This window comes from Seriola dumerili, unplaced genomic scaffold (genome assembly GCF_002260705.1).
Source record: "Seriola dumerili isolate Sdu_G_001 unplaced genomic scaffold, Sdu_1.0 BDQW01000105.1, whole genome shotgun sequence".
Classification (NCBI taxonomy): domain Eukaryota; kingdom Metazoa; phylum Chordata; class Actinopteri; order Carangiformes; family Carangidae; genus Seriola; species Seriola dumerili.
The window spans coordinates 494374-521346 of record NW_019174360.1 but is presented as its reverse complement, the minus strand read 5'-3'; the positions used below and the strand labels follow the sequence as shown (position 1 = coordinate 521346).

The following is a 26973-nucleotide window of genomic DNA, read 5'->3' as shown; positions in this document are numbered from 1 at the left end:
TTATTAGATTTAGTTGGACAGAGAACATTCTGCTAATTAATGCTGCCGGCAGGCTGTGTGTAAGCGTGTGTGTGTGTGTGTGTGTGTGTGTGTGTGTGTGTTAGCCAGAATCTGTCTTTGGTTGCTTCAGAGATCTGTGAACCTCATTAGTGTGTGTGTGTCTTTCCTCAATGCCAGTGTGCAACTGAGAAATGTAAATGTTATTTCTGTTTGCATGAGTGTGTGTGAGTGTGTGAGTGTGTGTGTGTGTGTGTGTGTGTGTGTGTTTGTCTTTGACCCTCCGCTGAGGCAGGATATGCAGACAGAGAGGTAGAAATTTGCATCAGCAGCAGCGGGGATGGGGACGTGTTTGATCTGTCCACTTATAACACGTCAGGTGGCCTTCCTGCAGAGGACCCGCGCTGCTCTGTCATTTCTCAGGGAGGGGGGGGGGCGCCGAGGCTGAGAGGGAGAGCCAAGGGGGGGAGGGAGAAAGATAAGAGTGAAAGGAGGAAGAGAGGGATAGACAGACAAGGACATGGAGGAGGAAAAGTCGGAAGCAGAGGGAAATAGCGAGTGAGAAGAAGTAAGTGATGAAGGGAAATGGAAAGTGATTCACATTAACAGATTGATTGACAGTTTTATTAGCGTGGATGATTTTGACAAAGTGTAAGAAAATGTGACGTGGAAAAAAAAAGCATCACATGCATAAACGGAATTATTGATTAACCTCATGACGAACAGATCATCAGAAAATCTAATGAATGCATCCGGGCACTTTCACTCACACACACACACACACACACACACACACACACACACACACACACACACACACACACACACACACACACACACACACAGAACCACCAAGCCTCCTCTCATTCTCATACTGCCTAAACAAGTCCGACCATTATGCTTTCTAGAACATAATACTTAGCGCCTATGAATTATAAATGCCTATGGATTCCAAGTGGCTTATTTTTAGTACACACACACACACACACACACACACACACACACACACACACAAAGCTGGGGTATGTCCCCTCCTGAGGCATGCACTAAGCACTCTGTAACGTGTGTGTGTGTGAATGTATGTTGTGTATTGGACCTACTTTATGTCTGTGCTCATGTAATTTCTATGAATGATAAATGTGAATTTGCATACCAGTGTGAGGTGATGTGAAGGAGTTTGTGTTGTATTGTGTGCATGTGTGTGTGTGTGTGTGTGTGTTGCCTCACACACATCGAGACTGAACCACAGGGGAGACATTCAATGATTCTGAGTTCAGCTTTCCTGTGTGTGCTGTACCTGTGAGCATCGCTGCAGGGGAAACAGCCTCTGATGTCGATGAATTCAGGTGGATTCACTTGCTGTAATTTCATGTTTCATTCTGTATCGAGTGTTAAAAGTTAAAGTGATAGTTCGGGTTATTTGGTTCTTCTCTATTGCATTACCTGCCGTAGATTCAGATCAGCCGCTCCCAGTTTAGAGAAGCAGCAGGAGCACGGTGGACGTACACTTCAACTCATATTAGTTTTTTATTCTGTGGGTATTTTTTTTTTTTTTAGTACCTCACACAACCCCACATCAAATAACCCTAACTGTCTCTTTAACTAACTTGAAATTTAAATGTACAGTTTGGAAATGTGTCCACTTTGTTGCTGAGTTTTTCCATAAACCGACAGCAGGATAAAGCTCTCTGAAGATCCTCTGCGGCGCTCACTTGTTTCCATGGAGACAGACACATTTGTATTTTTATAACAAGGGTTCAACACTGAAATAAAGTCGAGGGCTTTTTATTACCTACAAAGTTTTTCATAGTGAAATACAAGAATTCAAAATAACATAAGTTAGAGGTAAAACATATTTTCTTTTTAAATCCTCCTGATATTCAAGGCCCTGTAAACTCTGTATTACCTCCGAGCTTCTGCACGGTTACACAATTCCTGAAAGCCATGAGAGCGAGGCCGCTCCTGGAGTATGGACTTGTTTTGCATATTGTCACTAAAGGCAGAGGAGGTGTGACACAGCTTGCAACCCCCCCCCCATCTTTCCCCCCAACTCCCTCTGACTGAAATTAATGGCTCCATCCACTCATGGTGACACTGATGTACTATTAGGGGCAGCATACTGCTTAGCCCAGCGGAATCAGTGCTCCCCCAATACATAAATCAAACCCCAGTGTGGGGAAGCAGTTGGGTGTTATTTTGCTGCACAATAGGATTTTAGAGCAAAGACTTGAATCCTGCCATAATTTTATTTCCGTGTGTGTGTGTGCGTGTGCGTGTGCAGTATTTGCACATTATGCGAGCGGAGACGGGATTTCAGTGCGAGTGTGTTTGTGCAGCAGCGTGTCTGCGTCTCTGTGTTCGCCCAGAAAAGAAGCGCCGTAGGCCGGGTGCCTGCTGGGTGAGCTATAAATAGCCTGGTGGTGACAGCAGGACTTAGAGCCTAATGTGAGGGAGAGCATCTTCCAGAGATTGTCCGCGCTCATTATTTAAAAACTTAATATACATTTCATTTTCTACACGAGTAATCCTGGTCATAGCCTCTGCACTTCCCATTTAGCTAATGCTCGTGATATCACTGCTTCATCCTCAACTTATCAATAAAGCCAGAGTCAGGCTACTTTAAGCATCTTATCAACTATGCTTTGTTTCTCTGTTGGAACATTTATTTGTAGCTGCTATAAACAGTGCAACTCCTCTACTTTTGTTAACCTCCTGTCTGCTTGTTTGATAAATGAGGAACATTTAGACATGAGGCATTAGCAATGAGAAGGGTTGCATTAAATTTACCTCCCACTGCGGAGCCAACAGCAACTCTAATAATTGAGGTTTAAAAACTAAGGGCAATTAATTATTTCTGCCAGAGAACGATGGAAATTGAGAAACATTTGTGGTTGATGTATTCTAAGGGGAATGAATGAATACGTGATAATGAATTTGGATGTCTTTAAAACAGGATGATACGCTACATTAATGTTAGCATGAAGTGAAGTAGCGATTAGCAGGACAGTACCTGAAACTCCTGGCCCAACATATGCCTGGCCCATACACTTTCACATCTGGGCAGAGTGATGGAACCGGGCGTATACCGGGCCAGAAGGAGAAACAAGCATGTGGGCCAAGTATGGGCCGGATTTATTTTGCTACCTCGGTGCAGGGGCATGTCTGAATAGATGAAATCATTCAGCTCCAGAAGCTCTCCTCTCAGTGGACCTCTTGACCTTTTCACCCTCATTTCTCTGCTAGGCCTCTCTCCACACACACACACACACACACACACACACACACACGGCTTTATCTGGAATAAGACGTTTGAATCTCAAAGAGTGTTAATGGAAAGCTCCGGGGTCAGACCGTGCTGTATCTGAAAAGCTGCTGAGCCTTTGATCAGGTTTGTTCATTTTTGTTTTGCACAGAAAAGTTATGAATTTTAAATCAGGCACACTTTCCTTTAAGATTGATGGGGCTCGTAATTTCAGGATTTTATAACTGATAGCGGCGGGTCACTTAACGAATCAATCAAACACAAAAGGTAAAGTTTAATACTCGTTTCTGACTGTTTTTAAATTTCCTCCTGGTTAGGTTCAAACTTCCTCTGCGCCACCCACATCATCCCGGTGAAGAACGAGGAGGGCGTGGTCATGATGTTCATCCTGAACTTCGATTACATCCTGGACGAAGGCAGCAGTGACTCACTGGAGAGACTCAATCACACCTCACCTTCCAAAGCTGACCAGCGTGAGTACAAGACAAACACTGGATGGAGAGAATGAAGTTTTTATTTAGCATTTTTTTTCATACCCAATCATCAGTGTGTCTTTAAGGTCTCCTCCAGTGTAAAGGTCTGTGTCCATGTGTAGTGTGATTATAGATCAGCTCTAGCTTCTATATTAATACTGTGAAAGTATCAAAGCCTCAGTCCACAGAGAAATGCACACAGCCTGTATTCAGAAACTGAGCCTTAAAACCAGCCGTCAGGACTTCCTGTAACGTTGTGATGTCATAACAAAGCAGTCATTGCCTGAGTGTTTACCTGGAGTCTGTGTACGAGTCACGTCAAGGCAGCAGTCGTAGATCCGTCCAGTCGATCAACCGCTATAACCAATAACCAGTCCGGCTTTAGACTGAGGCGGTACCCCCTCGTGATTAACATACAGACACAGAGATAAATAAATACATGCAGAAATGTAGAAATACAGAAATTGATACATAATTAAATCTTGAAATGCATAAATAAATAATTGAATAAATGCAGAAATGAATAAATAATCAAATAAATGCATAAATAAATATAGAAATATGGAAATAGCATTTTTCATTACTAGAATGTATTTATTTTGCATTTATTTATGTATTAAGTATGTATATCTTATGTATATTCTTATGGATCAAAACTGGAGAAGTTTAAAAAATGGGACTTTTGAAATTTTGACACATCCCTGATATTAATCTTTCACTCCCTGCCATGTGCTGTTATTGATTAATTTCTTTAGCATCTTGCCGTTGCAGCATAAACCCGATATGTAACTTGTGGTGATGCAAAGCTTGCACATTGACTTCTACTTGCAGCAGTGATCACGGGTGCAGCTGCAGGAAGTTTCTGCCCAGACAGCTCCTTTGGCATGTTGACACCAGCGTTTAGCAGACACTGATGTGTTAGCCTGTCATCATCTCAAAGGTCTGGCCCAATTATAGCTCATAGCTTGCCAGGATGGCCTGATGAACTAGTGGAGCAGTGCTGGGGAGCGCTCGGCTTCCCAGAGCTGTCGGTGTAATAGTGTATAATGCCATTCCCCAGTGGTGTTCTTGAACATGCTCTTGATCCTTCCTCTCTCTTCAGTGTCTCTCTCTTTCTCCATTTGCTGTGTGTGACATATAAAGCAGGAGCACGGAGGACCAGGGGTCACCTCTAGATGACTGTAATTGGATGAGGTCCTTAACACACTGTTGCCTCACGGGGTGTGTGGTGAAAAGAGTAGGGAGCTGTGTGTGTCGAGTGTAAGTGAGTGTGTTTGTGTGCACTATGGATTGTGTGTACGCTCAGACAACTTGCAAAACATGCATGAGCAGATAAGCTTTTCAATATGCGAGTGTGTGTATTCGTGTATTTGTGCAACATGTCACTGGTAAAACCCTCCTCTTCCACTTTTCTAAAGGAACTAATTGCTCAGCTGAAGCATGAGGGTAATTCCCTGATGGAGCAGTCCTATGAGTTAAAGCTCCTCCAGTGTAAAGGTCTGTGTCCATGTGTAGTGTGATTATAGATCAGCTCTAGCTTCTATATTAATACTGTGAAAGTATCAAAGCCTCAGTCCACAGAGAAATGCACACAGCCTGTATTCAGAAACTGAGCCTTAAAACCAGCTGTTAGGACTTCCTGTAACGATGTGATGTCACAACAAAGCAGTCGCTAAGCCCCGCCCACCTGGACCCACCATCCAAACCTTGCAGGATTGGATTGGTTTCTCTGCGTGTTTTACCTGAAATGTGCTATATTTTTATTGGATCACTCAGAAAACAGTCAGCCAATCAGGAGAGAGGCTCAGAGCCTCCTCTCTTCTGATTGGCTCACTGGTGAGAGAGGAGATGTAAAACTACACTAAGATGGTTTTTGGTTCTTTAAAACCACAAATAAATCTTCTTATGGATCAGAAGAAGAAAATATGGAGCTTTAAATCCTATTCACGCCTATCTGGCAGTGAGGTCCAGATTTATTTAGAAGGTCGAGTCTCTTTCCCTCTGCCACATCAGGGACCACTGGAGAGAGTCGGTATTTCTTGGCTTCAAATCCTCGCAGCCCTCCATCAGAGAGTTCCAGAGATCTAGTCTTGCACTTTTTTTTTTTTTTTTTTTACTAGCAGACGGACAGAGGTCACAAATTATGAATAACTGCATAATTAAAACATCAGAGAAGAAGAAAGTGCAACAGATGTAAATTTAACTCGGTGAAACCTAGTGTTACTATTCTGAGGAATAGCTCTACAGTGTGAGCAGGGGCAGCTGACTGTGGATAGAGCGATTTGATGATCCATGTGTTGCATTATCCCGGCTCCTTCTGGGGGATGAGCAGCCATGCATTAGCCGCTGCTTATTGATTGCTTTTGTCGCTCGGTGACGATCCATTCATTCTGAAACCAGCCAGGATTCTTCCATTCTGCTTTGATGTGGCTGAGCGGGACCATTCTCGCAGGCAATTTAATTTACGGTTCTCAACTGGGGCCCCCAGACGAGTGGGTACGAGGAGGAAGTGTGAAATGCTTCGCTGATTTCTAGAGGAACACCAGGATATGTTTGGCGATTCATATATTTTATTATCAGGGATGTTCTGAGCCGACCCTGAGGTCTGATCCGAGGATATTCTAGTAAATCAGTATCAGCTCAAATAAACCTGATGCTTTCTTCTGTGTACTGTGTGTGTCCAGCTCGGTCAGTGAGCGTCGCAGCGCTGCTCTCCTCCATGAGCATTCGGCTGCATGTGCCGGTGAAAATTTGTTATAATGAATAAGTAATGAGTGTGGCAAATTAGAAAATTATTTGGGCACACAGGTGAGTGACTCTGAGGTCTGACGGTGAAATGTGCAAATACACGGATTCACTAAGAGCTGATGCTAATGAGTTATTGAATCTGTCATCCCTTGTCTTTATTATTAGCTGAAAGCAATGCACGAAGCGTCACGCTAGCAGCTTCTCATTAACCGGCATTGACTGTAACTTTCAACAGTTCAAATCATCACAAGCATTTTATTTTCACTGAAAAATAACATGAAAATAATGATGTTTTTGTCGGGGTTTGCACCAAACAAGCATGTTCCTCCACGTCTGGAGAATGTGGCGTCTCTGTAGCACCACAGTGCGTCATTTAATGGTCCAATGATGATTTGGATATTGCACTTTTTTCGATTAATCATTCAGTCCTAGTTCGTGTCCTCTCTTGTGGATCGCTTCATGCCGGTTTCAGGAAAGAGGACCCTCAATATTCAGATCAAGTAGCCTGGAAAAAGCTGAGCCAAATTTAGCACATCTGTTATTTTAATGCGGTCGGGTCCTTAATTATTATTGTTGCGAGGTAGAAGTAGAACACTCAGTCAGCATCCAGCAGCGAACCTGTGCAACAGCAGGGAAGTGAGGGGCAGAATGAGCCTGATGCTAAAGGTAGACAGCGGCTCAGATTAGCTCGTTGATTGAAACAGCTCAAATGTTTTTCGGTCTGATCAGAATATAAACTGTAAACTGGAACAAACACAGTTCATCTTTTACTAAAAACTCAGACGCCTGATTCTGTGACATTTGAATTTAATATCAATCTAAAAGCTAAACAAACTAAATGCACCTGAGTTGTCAGCTCATCTCAGCAGCCATTCCCCCCCCGATCATGTCGCACCATTAGTGTCTGAAACCGTAGACTTGAAAAGCATTTCACTGTCAAACCAAAAGAAAGCTTTCATTTCCCCTGCAGTGATTATTCAGGGCGGCACACTTAAATCGTCCAGTCACAGAGTTACCTGGCGACTCTTTTTGTTTCTCCTCCGCACCAGTTTCATGCAGCAGTTATGTGAAAAGCATGACAACGTTTCAACCGCCGCGATGGTTCAAATGTTGTTTCCCAAGAAATTTAGAAGAGAAGAAGTGGGGAAAAACACCAGAGCGAACAGGTGTGTTTTATCTTTAATTGCATGTTATTCTCTGGAGCTGGTGAGTAATAGGAGAACTGGGAGCCCAGGTAAACACTCCTTAAGGTAAAAAAAACAAACAAAAAAAAGCACTTCATGCAAATCAGTTAGTAAGCACAATAACTGCACTATTGCTTTTTGTTTTAACTTAACGTCAGCGAAACCACAAGAACAAGAGACAAACAAAAGGACACAAAGCTGTTTTTGTCCCACTTTTACTAAAGGACGAAGGTTTATTATTCTCCCTCCACTTCTCCCCTGACATCTGAATCATGCTCACATTACAGGAAGACATTTCACGGGGATCTGAGGGCCCAATTAATATTCAATGCAAATATTACTATCTGGTATCATAGCAACAAGGGCCACTCTGCGTCCATTGGTTGTGTAAAGCCGCTGGTGAGTTTTTGCAGGGAAAGACTGAGAGGGTTGGAGAGGGTGAGGGAACACACACACACACACACACACACACACACACACACACACACACACACACACACACACACACACACACACAACCCAGTAACAGCACTCAAAGGTTCAGCCCTTTCAGTATCACAACTAAATATAGCTGCGTACAATGTTCTCAGCGCCGTGAAATCGTGACTGAATTATGAGCTAATTAAAAGATTTATGGCTTATATGTTTATATACGGTGTATATATATATATATATATATATATTCATGTATATATATGATTTTATGTCCGGGCACAGAGCCCAGAGCATGTGGATGCTCATGAGATACCAGACATTATTTGGTGATTTCAACAGTTAAATCGAACTGTCAGAAATGTGAAATGGTGTGGAGCTGCACTTGTTAAAAATGTCAGTGTTGGTGCATGAGGGAGACTGCACACTAAACAGACTGTCAGGCATGTAAAGGGGGGTCTGCTGGTTCAGGATCAGCCTCAGGATGAAGAATGAAGAGTCAGGTGTTGCTTTTGATCGGCGGCCTTACAGCACCGAGCTCAGATCCAACTGTGAACGCCGATACGACTTAATTTCATGGGATAAATGACTTGTTTAGTCATACTGCAGCAGCGGGTTCAGATCCTGCACTGACTCACCAATTACATGCAAATTATCATTTCCGGCATGATCAGCATCTGGCTGGAGACTTTCTGTAAACACACACACACACACACACACTCCGCTGACCCAAACAGACGTGCAGCATTTCGTCTAAAATTAGTTCCTTTTCTCTCTGCTCTGTGTCACTCTCAGACTAATGGACGGGGCAGTGAGGAAGATAAAGATGCTGTTCCCGCTGAGCCTTAAACATTAGTTCTATTTTCTGTTTCATCACCTGTTGTCTCTCTGAAAGCGTCCTTAGCTACAGATATTAGAATTGAACGTGGGGTCGAATACAATCCGCTGTAGTTTTTCCAAGCGAAATACAAGAGAAGTGAGAAGGTTGCACTTTATTGTATGGTACCTAAACAAGACTCAACAGTCTGCACTTTGTATCAAATTAGACACAAACTAGAAATATGCTCTAAATTAGACAGTAAACAGTCGTGCCCTAATTAGACACCATACACCTAAATTAGGCTGTAATTAGAAGCCACAACGATACGTCTACGTTTCTAATTACAGCATATATTAAGTGTACTTTAACTGTGTTTGTTTACTGTCAAATAAAGGACATATGTTCAGTTTTTGTCTGATTTGATACAAAGTGCGACTTGTTACGTCTTATTGGTGCGATAAAGAGAGGAGGCTCCTCTGATTGGCTGATTGTTTTCTGAGTGATCCAATAAAAATATAGCAGATTTCAGGTAAAAACACTCATAGAAACCAAATCCTGCAAGGTTTGGATGGTGGGTCCAGGTGGGCGGGGCTTGGCGACTGCTTTGTTGTGACATCACAAAGTTCCAGAAGTCCTGACGGCTGGTTTTAAGGCTCAGTTTCTGAATACAGGCTGTGTGCATTTCTCTGTGGACTGAGGCTTTGATACTTTCACAGTATTAATATAGAAGCTAGAGCTGATCTATAATCACACTACACATGGACAGAGGTTTGCTTGATCATTTGATTTTTCAGTGCGCCTCGTGGCAGGAAGACTTGCTTTCGAGGACGGAGACAGCACTGTGATATGTGTGACATATGTTCAGACGACTAAATGATTCACAACACCACGGTTTGCCGTCCATATGTGAAATCGTGTGAGCGTGACCGTCTCTCTCATGACATGTTTGCAGATATTGTTAGACGCAGCTTATTTGTGGAACGTATGTAACGTAGCGTTCACCTGAACAGACTTTAATTAAACGTAACTACATTCGCGTTTCCTTTTCCTGCATCCTAAATATCGCTTTGTCTCAGTTGCATTCTCCTTCATCTCCACAGGAGCTGTCGATCATTCATTAAAATCCTGCACGTAATCCTTCACAGGTCTGACTCCTCTGTGCACTTTACCATTATAATATTCCAGCAAATGTCCTCCTTCGTGAATAATTGAGGGGAAATTGAAGATTGAGCTCGCGCCTGAGGCGGAATGGGGCATTTGTTTTGATCAGCCAGGGTCCTTTTAAGAAAGCCGCATTGGCAGACTTTTCAGCGCTATTGGCAAAGAAGTAGGAGATATCAGCAAGGATGTTGAGGACTGCGAGCGAGGAGTTGTGGTACAAACACACCGAGAACACGCAACACAAGGTCGGGGGGGGGGGGGATCCCAGCGGCTCATTAAAAAACACTGCACTCTGTTTTTATGCTGTTTTCGGTCTCACTGCGAGCAAATAACTTCGTGATAATTGAGTAACTTAACCATCCACTGCCTCAGAACTTATGTTTATGTGGCGCCCAAGGGCGCTGCACACTCGGTGTTATTGGACGCCATAAACTGCGTTCAGATGGGATGTTGCTATGGATTAATGTGACAGTAATAGATCCGGTGTGACACTCGTTAATCTCGTTCTCATTTCTCTCTCTACTTCAGGGAAAGGGAGATTCTTTCGCTTCCGTTTCCCGGCCTTACCTCTCCTGGGCATCAGCAAGCAGTCCCTGCCGCAGGAGGACCCCGACGCCGTCATGGTGGACTCCCCTCGCCACAGCGACGGCTCGGTGGCCACGCACGACTACCAGCTGCCCACCACCCGCGAGAGCTGCAGTCCCTCCTACGCTAACGACACCCGCGCCCTCATCGGCCCCAGCCACTGCTCCACCCCCGTTTCGGGGCCTTTGGACCACTCGTCGCCCAAGGGGCCCTGGGACAGGATATACCAGGACCAGGCCATTGCCCAGACCCAACACCAGAGCCAGCAGGACACATTTGTCGCCGCTCCGTCAATCCCGGGCCTCACTCCAACCCCCTCCAGAGAGAGTGTGTGCAGTATTCGCAGAGCCTCCTCAGTGCATGACATGGAAGGCTGTGGGTCCAACTCCAAGATGGCGTTCAGAGACAGACACGCCAGTGAAGGTAGGAGTCTGCTGCTAGTTTGCCCTTAATGTAGGATGTCGACCCTACATGGCAGGGGCCACTGCTCGGGCTGAAACACTATTTTCTTGTGGCTGATGCCCAAATGTTGTGTTTTACATGAGGGGACCAATGAAACAAATTCATTACTCACAATGATATAATTTGGCTATATTAATTACCAACCTCCCCGTGGTCCCGAAATAGGAGGTGGGAGATGTGGCGTGCCAGGCCCTTAATCAGCATTATAGTGAGTCACTATCTATACTGGGTGCTATTGATCTTCCCTCGAGTCTAAATCACTTATTAGCCTCTTGGCCCCGCTTCGGTCGGAGGAAGAAGTGGCCCAGACTGGCCTGGTTTCCTCCAGGCCAATCAGTCTACAACCACCCCCTTATCTACAACCCTCCTTCAGATGACTCCCAGTGGCTGACACAGTAATACATCTACTTCACTGTAATGAATTTTTCATGGGGACACTAGTGGCGGTTTAATGCCAGCGCCCATTTGTCATGATAGAACATCAGAGATTCTTCCCTCATTTCTACTCCCTTCTTTCTTTCCTCTGCGACGCCGCGATGCCGTCGTCACAGACAACGGGCGCAATATCAAAGGTAACGAACGGCAGCCCGCCGCATCCTGAGTTTGTACATTTACGCACGTCCGTTGGATAAGACGTAAAGCTTTGCTTGCTGCATGAGTTTCTCTGCATCACTGAGGTTTATGTTGAATGCAAATGCCTTGGTGGATGACTGACAGTGTGTTTGTTAAGCTCTTGGTCTGGAGCCTCAAAACACTGGCACAGCACTAAATGACTAAGTCCCAGTGCACGTGGCCTGCTGAACCCCCGCCAGTCGCCCAGGGGAAGGCTCAGTGGGGGAAAAAAAGAAAACACTGACCTCTGCACGCACTTGCATGAAGCAACACATTAAATCCCTCTCCTGCTTTTGTTCATTGAAGAAAAATCAATGAAGCTTCACAAGATGATACCTCCCACCGCCTGCAACCTCTGTTTTCGTCTGTGCAACCTCTGGTTCCCTGTTGCCGTGTCTTAGTGAATGAAAAGAGACCCGACTGTGTTCCCATTTAAATTCCACACCCTCGTATTTTCCCCTTATGAAATGAATGGAACTGTAGCAGTGCTTATGCTGCATGGAGACCAAATACGGTCACTGCTTCTCTAGAGGTCTTGTTAATTTGCACCTGATGCGTTCGGTATAAATGACCAATGTTGATGTTTTTGTAATATTAGCGTCACAGATAAGGGGTCGACTCCCACAGCTCTACTTCCTGAATAAATGCATAATGTGATATTTTAAGTAATGTTTGTACCGATGACTTCTGACCCTTCAATCCAACCACCTCTCCATAATCCCACTTTCCCCTTTACCTCCTATTTCCTTTCTCTCCTGGTTTGCCAGTGTCTCGCTCCTGGATGGCTGGGGGTATGGCTTCAGCTTTTCCTTTTCAGTTATTTCTCCACCACTGCAGTGATGTTTCCTTACTGTGGCATGTATTGAAGCTGCGCATGCAATCTCTCATCCTCAGCTGTCTGTTTCTCCGTCCTTGACTCTCAATCACTGTGCTGCACTTTGTAAAAAAAAAAAAACAAAAGGGAGGAAAAAGAAAACAAACAAATAACAGTGCAACTTTCCTCCGCTGGTTCACAAGACTGAATCAGCAATTCTTTCTCTTTTTCACTTTTAATCACCCTCATTGGGCCACATGTGTGGTGTGTGTAGTGCTGTCACGTATTGTTGCAGTGTTGAATGTTCACAACAGGCAGGGTCAGATGTTATGATGCTGTGAAGCTGTAGGGAACATCACGTAGTGTAAGGAGGGAACATCTCATCAACGCTGGGACGCACTCATCAGTGTTGTGCATGAACGCTTGAACTGAACGTTTCCGTTTGCAACTGATGAACGTGAACGTGTCAGTAGTTAACCAAAAAGACCAGGAGAAGAAGAAGAAGAACTGTTTTGGTTTAACGGCTGCAGGCGAAGGTTTACGACACCCAGTACGTGTCGGGTGTGGTGTCTCGTCCTTTTATGCCAATTATTATATTATATACTAAATTTAGAAATATCTGAGTGAATGATGATCAAAGGAGTCAGGAGCCGGTTGCACAAAACACCTTAAGTTTTCTACTTACGTAAGACACTTGAGGGTTAATCTCTCCTTACCTGAGGGAGTTATTTAACGGTGTTGCACAGAAAGTATAAAAGGTTTATTTCCTTCATTCATCACCAAACCTTTGGTCATGATGCAGTTAGGAAAGTGTCAGAGGTAGTCTTAGTTTTTGTCCTTACTTTGGTCACTAAGGTCTTTTGTGCAACGTTTTAACTGAGGTTTTCTCCTTATATAAGTCTTTAACGGCTTCAATGAACATTTTAAGGAGAAGTTTTAAGGAAACCTTAACTCCACCTGAGTCAAACTGACAGCACAAACACATAAAACAATGACTCACGTTGGTTTTTCTCATCGTTTAAAGTAATCAGAGTAATTTAGAGTTCATGTAGCCGGAGAAGCTGCAGTGATTTGAGGCTGGGATGGATGAGTAGGAGGAAATGAACGTGAACTCTGAGCTGTAGCTCTTGAAGTGTGAACTTGCACAACACTGGCACTCATTATGTCCAGGCTCCATCAGACAGATAGATGAGGTGACAACACCTTCTTTGATTGTGCATCGAATCATTCCTTTCTTCCACCGACGCTGTTCTTCATCATCTTTTAATGAGAAACTGTAAAAAGGCCTGTTCATCCTAGACGGGTCAATCGGAGGGTGCAGAGTTTGTATTTCAGTATCTGTGTGTGTGTGTGTGTGTGTGTGTGTGTGTGTGTGTGTTGTGGTTGAACTCACTCCAGCAGTAAGGGCCACTCCATCCTCACGAGCCATGTCACAACGATCAAATGAACACTAGCCTGTTCTCTGATGTCCACGAATCACAAAGCCTGTTATAGATCAACAGTAGGCCGGCCGCAGCGCGAGATGTGGCGGCTTTTTAACGATGACACCCGTCGCTTTCTCTCTCCTCAGGGCCGCTCAGCCAGATCAAGTCCAGCCTGCTCGGCTCCACCTCCGACTCCAACCTCAACAGGTACAGCACCATCAACAAGATCCCCCTCATCACGCTCAACTTCTCCGAGGCCAACAATGAGAAGAAATGCCCCTCGCCTCCCTCCTCCGAGAAAACCATCATCGCCCCGAAAGTCAAAGACCGCACACACAACGTCACCGACAAGGTCACGCAGGTAAAAGCCTTAAAATCCAGGTAAACAGCAGCTCACGGGACAAACACGGAGCCTCCAGCACTAACATTTGTACATGAATATGTAAATACAAGGCTTTATAAAGCTCTTAACATGTGATATTTCCATATCTAGAAAGTACAACATGAATCCAAATACTCACTTAGTCTCACATAGCGTCATAGCATCCACTGTCACTCTGCTGTGGGGGTTAAAACTGGTTTGATGGATGGGGCCACACGGAAAAACCCGCAAAGACGTTTGTTATCTGAGTCCAAATCTTCATCAATTTCAGTTCAGAAAATCCTTCACACCCCGTATGTGTTGTTATTATTATTATTATCAGTGCTGCATGAAATCCGTCATCCAACCATCTGCTGGGTGGATTTGAGTTTTTCCTCCATGTTATTATTGAGACTTTTCTTCTGTTTCCTGAAGCTAAAAATAGAAAAACAATTAAGAAAAGTAACAGGAGGAAAAAACTTTGTTTCAGCGGCACATAAATTTATAAAGTTATTCATTCCACCGTTTTATTGACCATCTGAGGTTTTGCAGATCGGAGAGGAGAGAGAGTGTGCACCGTAATGTCAGTGACTATCAGCACAAATCACACACACACACACACACACACACACACACACACACACACAAACGCTGCCCTCTGTGAAGCCTCAGAATGATTAATTGAAACTCAAGGGGTCTGATACGTAAAAGCGGCGGAGGTGTCCGTCTCTTGCGGCGGATAATCAGGGATCCTCTTACTGCTGCCAGACGGCGTCCGGAGCTCAGGCCATGATTCTAGAGTTACTGACAGGGTTAGAGGTCATCCTCACCTTCCCTGCCACGGCTCGGAGGGACTGTAAGTTAATGTATTCCCCCGAGGTGGCGCCAAAGCCGCTCCCCAAACCACTGATTAGGTCTCAGTTTTGCATTTTGCCCGTTAATGATGTAACGGATAGAGGGCACGGAAATCGACCCCTGTTTGCACCGGAAGGCAGCTGCAGGTGAAAGTCTCCGACCGGAGCCGGAGGCAGAGCCGGAGCCGACTGCACCGACCTCTCTGTGCAGCATGAAAGTCAAAGTTATTAAGCAGCAGAGGGGGCAGCTCGTTAATGTGCTTTTAATGGACTTTTGGACCATGTGGCAGCAGTGGAGGAGCTGAAAACCAGTCGGTGTGGAACTTCCACCTTTCTTCCACCAAATCAGAATAAAATACAAATACAAAGTAAAAACACACAAACATGATAATGGCAATAGGGGACAATGAGGCACGTCAATACGCTTCTGGTTCCAGTTGCACAAAACATCCTTAAGTTTCAGCCTTTTAAGGTTTTCTCTTTATCTCAGACTCACGCTTAAGGAATCACTTAAAGTCAGTGAAACCGTTGCACCAAAGACCTTAAGGTACTTCTGACTCTGTCTTAACTGCACCATGGCCAAATTGAACATATCCTTAATGATGCAGTTGAATTTTAACGCTGCAAATGCCTTAACTTTATGGACTATTTAAGAGATTCTGTGCAACACCTTTAAGAAAGTCCCTCTGCTAAGGGGGAAATTAAACCTTAAGTGTTGTATTTAGATGGAAAACTTTTTGTTTTGTGCAACCGGCCCCAGAAGCTTGTGAATTGGGGCCCAGTCACTGAATGTACAAATACAGAAAATCCTTAAAAAGAAAAACTAAATGTTCCAAAAGCATCTGTCCCATCAGTTCAAACATTCATTCAACAGGTAAGATACACGATCAGAAACAAACAGGAAGTGAAAAGCACAGAAGTTTACGTTTCTTAAACTTTATAAGATACAACATTACACATAATACAAGCATGGTGAAAGATTCAGTTTCTCTACACTATATAACAAAACAGAGATTTTACACGAGGCTGATGGCAGCTCTGATTCCAGACATGAATCGCTGGTCGTTCCCTTCTCACTCTCTCCCCCGTGTTTCCTGTCACTCTGCGCTGTCTGTTAATATACCATTTAATGTGCCGTCACACTGTTATCTCCCCCTGGCTCGGGTATACAATTACCGCTCTGCTCGGAGATCGTCGGGCGCCGCAGTGTCAGATACATGTTTTCTGTGGATACACGCCGTGAAGCATTAAAGTTATTACACTAACAAACAGATAAATAAGCCGTGGATGGATCGCGTGTTTCCCCGTGTCGCACAGTTTGGGTGTGTAAACATCTCTCTAGATACCTGACTGTGGGGAACACAAAGCGACAGCAGATGTCTTGAAAGCAGCGATCTCTCTCTCTCTCTCTCTCTCTCTCTCTCTCTCTCGACCGCAGGCAGGTGGAGAGTTCACTCAGGAAGCCGATCGGCAGACTTGTAACTCACCTGCTGTTTCCTGCATTTTCTCAGAGTGTCTCAGGTGCCCCCGCCACTTTCCATTAATGTCTCAATCTAAACGTCTGTGGGTTATCTGAAGCTGAGTGAGGAATCGGAGCGCTGCATCATTTTTAATGATGGAGGCCGCGAGACTGAGCGCAGAAACATGAAACAACTCTCCTCTTTATAAATAATAGCCCGGCCTCCCCCCTGACAGCGCAGACCCAGAAGAACCGGAGAAGGGGAGAAAGCTAATGCTCATCTACATGTCGTCTGAAGCCGAGCCAAACGCTCGACGAGCCTCGCGTTATCCCACCAGAGAGTTAATTTGTGCCGAGCGAGTGTAGCTACAGTGGGTAGGTTAAATAATTAAGCCGGGGATCTTTTATTTAGACGCAGATTGGCTACGACACGTTAATCCAGAACTGCGGCTCTGCCAGCCAAACCGGTCCTCCCGGGCTTCCCAGCAGGCCGAGGGGTAATGTATCCGTGCGTGCCGGAAGCTGCTGCTGCGGTGCAGAGTTACCATCTTGTTTGAATCATCGCTGTTGAGCGTAAACCGCACGACGACAGAGCTGCTCGCCTGAGACAGATTTGTGTGAAGTGGTTTTTGTTTTTGTGCTTGAACCTCTCATCGTTTGTTTCATCGCTTAAGAAAACACTTATTTAAAAGTCAATGGCAATTACACATCGACTTGTGACTGCAATGAAACAAGTATTTTAATCACCCGCTTTTAATGAACAACAGAAGACATTCCCTTTGGATGTACTTGGTGGGTTTTTTATTTTTCCTGTCGATTTCAAAGGTTATCCCACATCAGGAGTTTCTGATCAATTCAATTATGAACACTTTAGTCTGTATGATGTGCGAGGCCGGAGATAAGCGGACATGCAATAAGTGATGGATGCCAAAATAGTCCTTTCTGTTTCATCCCCTCGCTCGCTGGCACTCGGTAATTGTCTCTCTGCCCTTGCCGCTCATGTACTTCACCTGCCTCTCTCTCTTTGTGTTCCCTCCTCAGAGCTGCGATAATCAGCAGCGAAGGAGCCACGGCCTGAAAATTCCTGCCTATTGAAGTGTCAGACACTTAGATGAATAGATGTGTCCTCTGCCCGCACCTATAATTACCTCCAAGTCGTTGAGACTCTTATCCGAAATGGTCCGTGACGCTGCTGTAATATTGGTGTTAAAAGCCATTTGGGTGTGTATGGTAACTGCAATAACAGAGATAATGGCGGTGACGCGAGCTCGGACTGTGCTCGATGCGAAACATGATTTTATGCGGCTTGTTGTTGTTGTTGTTGTTGTACACAGAATCCATAAACAGTCACTGCAAAGTTTTGCACAAGTTCCCAGATATCTTTGTGTCGCGATGAGTCGCTGTAACTTCAGGATTTTCTTGAAGTCTAATAGTTGAAATTATTAGACTAGAAGCAGTTTTCTCACACGAATGATTTATTTTTGAGGAGTGTGCCTCCGGTCACCATTGAACTGCATTAGGATTGTACAGTATGTACAATATGTACAGTGCTGGAGCCAGATTACTCACATGTCAACAAACATGACCTTTACTTGACCTGACCATATGCCGTGATGTAATTCCTCTCACTGGCACGCACAACAATGCAAAGCCACAGAAATGCTAATACACGTTGGCTTATACTGAACTGCATTCGCATTTTTACTGACTTTAAAATACTTTCTTGAACACACCACAGAGGTTTCGCCGTTTAGAATGACGACACCTCGGCGCCAACGAAACAAACACACACACACACACACACACACACACACGCCTCATAACGAGTAAACTAATCTGCAGAATCGGTTGAGTGCCCCTTTAAACAAATATCCTTGGCTCCAAATAAGAATCTGCTTTGTTCTTCTATTGTTGAAGAATCTGCTGCGAACACGATGAAACGACTCGTCTCTCAAAGATATGAATTGATTGATTGATTGATTTGATCTCTGTCCTCCTCCTCAGGTTCTGTCTCTCGGCGCCGATGTCCTGCCCGAGTACAAGCTGCAGACGCCACGTATGGACAAGTGGACCATCCTTCACTACAGCCCCTTCAAAGCCGTGTGGGACTGGCTCATCCTGCTGCTGGTCATCTACACGGCCATCTTCACGCCGTACTCCGCCGCCTTCCTCCTCAACGACATCGAGGAGCAGAGGAGGCGGGAGTGCGGCTACTCCTGCTCGCCGCTGAACGTAGTGGATCTGATCGTGGACATCATGTTCATCGTGGACATCCTCATAAACTTCAGGACCACGTACGTCAACGCCAACGAGGAGGTGGTCAGCCACCCGGCCAAGATCGCCATCCACTACTTCAAAGGCTGGTTCCTCATAGACATGGTCGCCGCCATCCCGTTTGACCTGCTCATCTTCGGCTCAGGGTCGGATGAGGTGAGTGACACTTTCTCACACTTTACTGCGTCGTAGATTTAATTTTAAAACGTTTGAAATTTATCATCAGAAACTGAAATCTAGGTATTCAGACACGTTTCTGTGGTCAGGTGCTTCCTGTTTGATCATTAGCGCTTTGATTATCCTCGACTCGTGTCTGAGCCTGGTTGGAGTCCACCTGTTGCAAATCGACTTGATTGATAAATATATAAGGTGAAGGAGGGGCTCGGGGCTCGGAAGCGGTCACTCTAACAGACGTCCTCTGCAGAGACGGCTCTCCGTCAGTCAGGCCTTTACTGCAGAGTGACTGGACAGAAGCCGCTGTGACGGCATTGAAACGAGTCTGAGAGCACGAGGGGGGGATTCTGCGGTCTGATGAGACAGAAATTAAAACCAATTGGGCAGAACTCCAAACGTTATCTGGCAGAGACGGACCGGTCCGATCTGACGGGGGGGGGGAAGGGTGAATGCGGCCAAATACAGAGAAGGTCCTTGAAGAAAACCTGCTCCAGACCCGAGACTGAGGGCGACGGTTCACCTTTCTGCACGACAGTGATCTTGAGGCAAAGAGCCAAGACAACAGTGTGCGTCTTCAGTCTCCGTCTGTCCTTGAGTGGCCTAGACTTTAACCTGTTAGAGAGAGAGAGAGAGAGAGAGAGAGAGAAACCTGCAGATGACGGTTCACATCCAGTCTGACGGAGCTGGGGAGGATCGGCCCAAACCCAGGTGTGCAAAGCCTGCAGAGACTCACCTGGAAGATTTGAAGCGGAGGGCAAAGGGCTTTCTACAGACGACTGAGTTAAGAGTCTGAATGCTTCTGTAAATGAGACATTTCAGTTTCTGATTTTTTAGTAGTTTAGTAGCAAATTCACAAACCATCTGTCTCCTCCTTTGCTTCTCTCTCTACACTTCAGTCTCCTTGAGATTCATCTTTTTAAACTTCAGGGAAAATAGAACAAGTAATTCAAACAGTATTAAATCAATAAATTCCATTAAGTGTGAGACTGCAGCCACGCTAACGGCTACGTGAGGCTTTACCATTGGCATGCTAATGTGTTCAGCAGGTGTAATGTTTACCATCCTCACCTTCGTTTTAGCTCATTGTGTTAGCATGCTGATATGTGCTAATTGGCGTTTTTTGGTTATAAACCAAGGTAATTGATTAATTAAGATTTCAACAGGGCTTTATATAATGAATTATAACAGTTAATCGTGGAGGTAATAAGCATCTGTGTCTGCACTGCTGCATAACAAAGAGAGGAGGCTGAATCTCTTCTAATGTTGGGACAGTTTACCTTGGCTACACGCACCTGATACTGCTGACAGTCCCAAACGTTCCCACGTTGCTCGTCTGCATTGTTACATGGCGGCGCTGCAGAGCGTCGGTCCCCTCCGCTGTTACTCCTGTGTCGCGGCGCGAGGCCTCAGCTCCAGCAGTCGTGTATTTCTGAGCTGTTTTTCCTCGAATGTTTGGACTGCTAAACCAATCTGACGCTCGGCTGTCACATCTGCTTCCCTCGGCTGTCCAGACCGGAGCGCCCCGGGCTATCCAAATCTGTTAAAAAGGTCTCAGCCTCCCTAACCACTCCGCCTGCGAGAAACTAATTTGTTCGTGTACGTCTGAGGGAGATGGCAGAGCAAGTCATCTAATGCTCAGAGAGAGCAGTATGGAGAGTGCAATAACAAGAGAGCAAACAGAGGAAGGACGTAAATCTCTGCAGCAGCAGCAGCAGCAGCACTTTGTGTGTAGCACCTGCTGTGATTTCTGAATAATAAGTTTTCAAACAAAAGCAGAAGAGACACATACATCTACGAATATGTGTGAAAATGCCAGATGCCAGGATACATGATGTAACACCCTCACACACACACACACACACACACACACAAAACAAAAAAACATCCCAGATTGATGTGTGTTGAGGGCGAGGCCCCGATGTCAGTGTGTTGTCGTTATTTGCCATTAGGTGTGTGTTCCTGTGAGGGACTCCGTGGCCGGAGGCTGGCAGTGAGTGGCAGGTGGGGAAAAAAGAGCAGACAGTTTGAGCAGCGCGGCGGTGGCGGCACACGATGTACGTCCTCGTCATGCAGCTACATGACTGCTGCGGCGTTTTGCTGAGGCTCGTGTCCTCCGCAGCGGCGCGGTGTCAGAAACACTGTGAGGAAACTGAAAATAACACAACGCACGTACAGTTTTAGCTCCTGTCTTTAAGGTGTGGTATTTTGGCTCTCTCTCTGCAGAGACAGCGACTATTTTTAGACATAATCTCGTGCACCTTTGTTGCCTGGAAACCATCTCTGACAATATGTTAAGAATTTTTTTTTGCTGATTTCATTAGGAACACAGCAGGTTGAAATCTCCCCTGAGAGATTCTTTCTTTTCGTCTCTCTCAGTCGGTGCACGCTGTCGGCACTGCAGGCTGTGCTGTGCTGCTGATGAATTTACCTACAGAAGCCATTTGAGCTCCTCCATCATTTTCATATCAATGTCCTGTTGTGATGAGATGAGAGTATTTGCCTATTACCGCCACATTCGCATGTACGTCGGGGCCAAATATGAAGTAATTGCAAATTATGGAGGCTCGGTGTGAAAATTTGCTCTAAACCAGAATTTAAATATCATTTTCTCGTTGCTCATAAACAAATCTGAGCTAAACCAACACGTCTTCCATGAGAAAAATCTCTGTCAGCACATTCACATCAACAAACAGTTGCAGAAACCTGATGATGCTGAGGATTATTATTGATTTACATTAACAAAGCTTCATGCACACGTTGTCTTTTATGGCCGGATCGATCGTTTCATGCAAATTAAACCACTTTTATTCAATTCACATTCTGCTGTGTCTTTGGTTTAAGCAGAAATTCACTTTAACTTTAACTTTGCTGCAAAAAAACAAAGAGAGAGGATGCTGGGTCTTTGTAGGAAGCAGCTGCTGGAATGAAACACACAGTCAAACATTAATATACCTACCTGAGAAATGACTCAAGAACAAGAGATAAGAGTGTGTGCAGTGTCATCATCATCATCATCATCAACCTTTATTTATTTTCTCGGGGATTCATCGAAGGCTGACCCTCATTTTCAGTGATGCTGAACCAATCGATCCCGAATAAAAACAAACAGTGACATTCAAAGACGTTGAGATTCAGGAGATTTAAAAGCGTATTTTTCTGAATAGTCAGGGAATCAATATTTACAGTGCGGCTGACGAACGTCCCTCCACGGCAAGGTCCCAAAACAACCAGGGGTCAAAGTGCGAGGACGTCTGTGTTCCCAGTTATTTCCAGTGAAGCGCAGTGACTGCTCCTCACGCTCGTTCACGTCTCTGGCTCGTGATTGGTCGACTGAACTTGCTGACCCGTCTGCCCGAGGTTTCATATGTTCTAGTTGGGCTTTCTGTCTCACTAACTTTGGAGGAAATCATGAAATGATGGTGTATTACTTCATAAATCTGGAGTTCACATCACAGCCCTCGGTTGACTCTTGGTGTTTTAAAGTGGCCATGCGAGCCGGCAGAGCCGCGGCGGCAGATGGCCAGAGGGATATTCAGCGGATATGTTTTATACAGCTGGTTGCTAATGGGAGCTTTAGCTTCTCTCCTCAGCTCGAAACGCCTCCGACTTACTGTAAGCCCAGATTTTAATCAACATTACACTGTGCAGGCCACATACCATGTGTGTGCTGTGTCATCTGTGCAGGTCACTCAGACGGAGCCGGCTGCACTACACCTCACAGACGACGCTCTTATCCGCTTTTCTGTACATGATTTATTCAGTGTTTGGGTCGTCAGTGAGACGGCGAGCTGCACATTGACGGTGAATGATGGCGGTGATTTCAGGGTGAGATTGGGAGGACGGAGGCTCTTTAATGGACCCATCAGAAGCAGATACAGCGTCTCCGTCACGGCGATGACGGAGACGCACACACCCTCCCTCATGAATCATCCTGCTTCAAAAGCATAAAACCCCCCCATCAACCCCACTTCCTGCTTTTACTCCATATAACCCAGGTAATATTTACTCTCACCTGCGCAAGTATAGACATGAGGAGGCGCAATTAACACGGGAGGCTGCGAGTAATGATTTCCCTGCGGATATTAGGATAATTGTCAGGTAAGATAGGGAATGGACGGACCTATTACTGTTCACAAACTCTCACTTATTGTTTTTACTGATAGTGCGACACTAATAGAGCATGTGTCATGGCTGTATGCTGCCCCCCCCCACGCGCACACACACACACACACACACACACACACAACCCCCCAACCCCACAACCCCTCACACTGTCTGTGTGTTAATTTAGTCAGGCTAGAAAATGGAGACGGGAGGATTAAAGCACTTTGAATTAAACAGAACAGAAGGCTGTGTGTGTGTGTGTGTGTGTGTGTGCGCGTGTGTGTGTGTGTGTGCGTCAAGGCTTTGACAAAGGTTCCAAGCTGCTGATGTTTATGTTTCTCTAAACTCATTTTGCCGTCATCACATGCCGTTGTCCAGAAGTGCCTTATCGTCAGCCGACAGATGACACGCCGAAACTCTTCCTCGCGTTCTCATTCGCGGATTTACACACAGATCCGTGCCGACGGCTCGTGATCCGCCCAGAGCCACGAGCCTCCACGTCTTAGTCGGTGAAGTTGATGTTGGCGGTGAGGGACGCCGAGTCCTTGAGAGATGTGTTTACACCAGCGGGAGTGATCCAGGAAATGATCCACAGTCTGGTCTGTGTGTCTGCGACATGTGGTGTGTGAATAAGATGAAGCTGCACATGTTTCTGAAACCTTAATCCTGAGCTGGTCGTCCTCATGACCCCGACCCCGACTCCTGACCCCTGACCCCTGACACTGAAAGGCCACAAACAACTTGTGCACTTTGCTGCAAACCTCTGGTCTGATTTGTTTGCTTCACAGGGAAGAGGGGAGCAACATAAAACCAGCTGACGAATGTGAAGAACTCTAGAACTGTACTCATGTAGAAATGTTGGTTCTTGTGTCTTCCTCTGCTCGTTAGACCACCACTCTGATCGGTCTGCTGAAGACGGCCCGTCTCTTACGGCTGGTACGTGTCGCCCGTAAGCTGGACCGCTACTCGGAGTACGGCGCCGCCGTCCTCATGCTGCTCATGTGCATCTTCGCCCTCATCGCCCACTGGTTGGCGTGCATCTGGTACGCGATTGGCAACGTGGAGAAGCCTTATCTGGAGCACAAGATCGGCTGGCTGGACAACCTGGGGGTGTCGATAGGTGATTCTTTTCTCCTTTTCCTGTTTTCACAGTTTCATTTTGAAGATGCCAAAGAAACTTGTAATGAACTGTGTTATTTTTTTTTATCCATTGTAGGAAAGAAATACAACTACAGTGACCCCAGCTCGGGCCCCTCCATCAAAGATAAGTACGTCACAGCGCTCTACTTCACCTTCAGCAGTCTGACCAGTGTGGGCTTTGGGAACGTCTCCCCCAACACCAACTCCGAGAAGATCTTTTCCATCTGCGTCATGCTCATCGGATGTGAGTGACAGCTGAGTGGAAGTACATTCAGAGAGTATGTTAAAACCCTGTTGTTGCTGAAGCCCTCTGTAATCAGGGATGTGTTTAAATACATGTTCTATTATCAAAGGCTGATATAAGACGATAGTGATTGAATGCATCAGGTAGGTGTTTCCTTGAGACAGTTTTCTGTTTGGATTAACCAGAAGAAGAAGAAGCTGGTTCTGTGTATGAGCGGCTTTAGCCACCGCTGCTCAACACTCACCTCTGTGGCTTCTCTCCCAGCTCTAATGTACGCCAGCATCTTCGGCAACGTGTCCGCCATCATCCAGAGGTTGTATTCAGGTACAGCCAGGTATCACCTCCAGATGCTGCGGGTCAAAGAGTTCATCCGCTTCCACCAGATCCCAAACCCGCTGAGGCAGAGGCTGGAGGAGTACTTCCAACACGCCTGGACCTACACCAACGGCATCGACATGAATATGGTACGAGAGGGAGTGTGTGTTGCATTCAGCTCCAGCTCCTGTTTTTCTTTCTCTTTTTCTTTCACGATGGAAACGAAATATGTTTAACTTCAAGATTGTATGTTGCTTTTCTTCTGTTGCTTCTTCTCTCCTTTTTTACAAACTTAATTTTTTTTGTGATTTGTCTGCTTCAAGAGTTTCAACTGTCCTGTCCCCGAAAAAAAAAAAAATGCCGTTACCACGTCAATGTAAAAGCAAACTCACGATGTTCGGCCTTCGCCACAAAGTTAAATGAAAGCTGCGGTTACTGCTTGTGCTTCCAGTAACTGCGGCACTTCTCGATCCTGATGATGTTCATGGTACTTATATAAGTTTGTCTCTTCCATGTCTGCCTCATGTCAAATGGAATGACCCCACCACTCCGGTAAGAGCAGGAGGTACATGTGTGAACACAACTAATGTCAAAAATTATGTTCCCCAGTGGTAGAGCTTCGTGTAGCCGTGCTGACATCAGTAGTGAAGAGTTATTCCTCTTTAGCTTTAATGTGCAGGAGACAGACGATGTGTAACGCTAAGGTTTCATTACATGCATGTTATTAGAGAGCACGTTCCCGCAGTGTTTTTGTTTTTATTTCATTTCTATCTGCACAAACACGAACATGATGCCACATCGTAGATTCACAGGATGGACTTTTGCATGTCAGTTAACTGCAGGAGACACACATACATCAACACTGAATGCTTCCTGCAGGCCACAGTCATCGTCTATCAGCGGTAGACTTGCATGTGGCCTGCCTCGAGGTGCCTTTTTGTTTTTTATTTTGCATGAAATCTGTGTATTCAAAAAAAAAAAAAAAGAAAAACACAACCCCATGATATTCATCTGGTACCAGAGACAGAGTGAATCACGCCTGTGAGAGTGGGCTCAGCCTCGCCGGTCGCTGCCAGGTTTCCCTCCCACTGTTGGGAGGCTTGGCTGCACGCTCCGTGGTGGCACCTGCGCTTGCCAAATGTTGTTCAGTCTTTCCTTTCCAAATCTACTGATCAGTTTTTGTTCTGGAAAAGCCTGTAAGAGCCAGAAAACCAGTTCAGGCTGCACCCCCCACCCCCACCCCACATGACTCTCTTGTCATCAGCACATTGTGTTTTATGTGTAAATGACAAAAGATAAGAAATGTGTTTTCTTGTTTGGACTGTCCCTCATGTGTCCTTCCCTGCCTTCCTGTGTCTGTCGTGTTAAAGTTTGACAAGAGATTGTTCTTTACAGTCGGTTCGTTGGATCATTAGTTTTGTCAGCGGTCTGTGTACTTTGTCTTTTTAAAGGGTAAGTGTCTCATGAGTTGGTTTTTATACAGAAACAAAATGTTAAATGTCCTTATCATATTATTATTATTTTTTTTTTATCTCCCAAGCTAACTCGGATGGGTAGGAATGACCGATCACGGTTGGGTCACGATTTTCAATATTTATATTTCTTTCTTTCTACTAACTACCTCGCAGAATATGAGTCAGAGTGTAGAGTGCTGTTTGTAGGCTAACCAGGAAGTTAGCATCACCCTGGTTCCCTCTGCTAAAAGCCCATGGCTTTTGGATTATTACAGAAAATAACCTGACATGTTTTGTTCCGTGGAGATGTGAAGAGAGCTTATTTCATTTATTCAAAAAACTCAGAGACTTGAGGACGAGGGAACAGGAAGTGTTAAAATGCTAAAAGTATTTCCTGGTTTTAGGACTCATTCCTGCAGAATATTGAATATTATTTCCTCTCTTTGCTCTTGCATGCTCCAGGTAATGGTTCATAGAGTAGTTTCCTCCATCGTGGCAGTGCATAAAGGCAGTGAAACCTGTGCTGAAGTATCACAAACAGAGAGCAGACGCAGCAAATACTGAGGCAGTGTTTGGAGTTTGAGCTGTCACTTATCTGCAGCTTCTCAGTCACTGAATGT

The 26973-nt window shown here is 45.2% G+C and overlaps 1 protein-coding gene across 1 annotated transcript in view; it reads left to right on the top strand.

Annotated features, from left to right (window-relative positions):
- Nucleotides 1-26973, top strand: part of LOC111222694 (potassium voltage-gated channel subfamily H member 7-like) — a 57072-nt gene that overhangs the window by 19934 nt on the left and 10165 nt on the right. Inside the window, exons 3-11 of the mRNA XM_022746497.1 lie at nucleotides 3577-3732; nucleotides 10606-11085; nucleotides 11676-11696; nucleotides 12504-12527; nucleotides 14121-14335; nucleotides 18653-19078; nucleotides 24089-24320; nucleotides 24417-24584; nucleotides 24849-25048. Coding sequence (XP_022602218.1) covers nucleotides 3577-3732; nucleotides 10606-11085; nucleotides 11676-11696; nucleotides 12504-12527; nucleotides 14121-14335; nucleotides 18653-19078; nucleotides 24089-24320; nucleotides 24417-24584; nucleotides 24849-25048 — 1922 coding nt within the window. The remainder of the gene's footprint in view (nucleotides 1-3576; nucleotides 3733-10605; nucleotides 11086-11675; nucleotides 11697-12503; nucleotides 12528-14120; nucleotides 14336-18652; nucleotides 19079-24088; nucleotides 24321-24416; nucleotides 24585-24848; nucleotides 25049-26973) is intronic.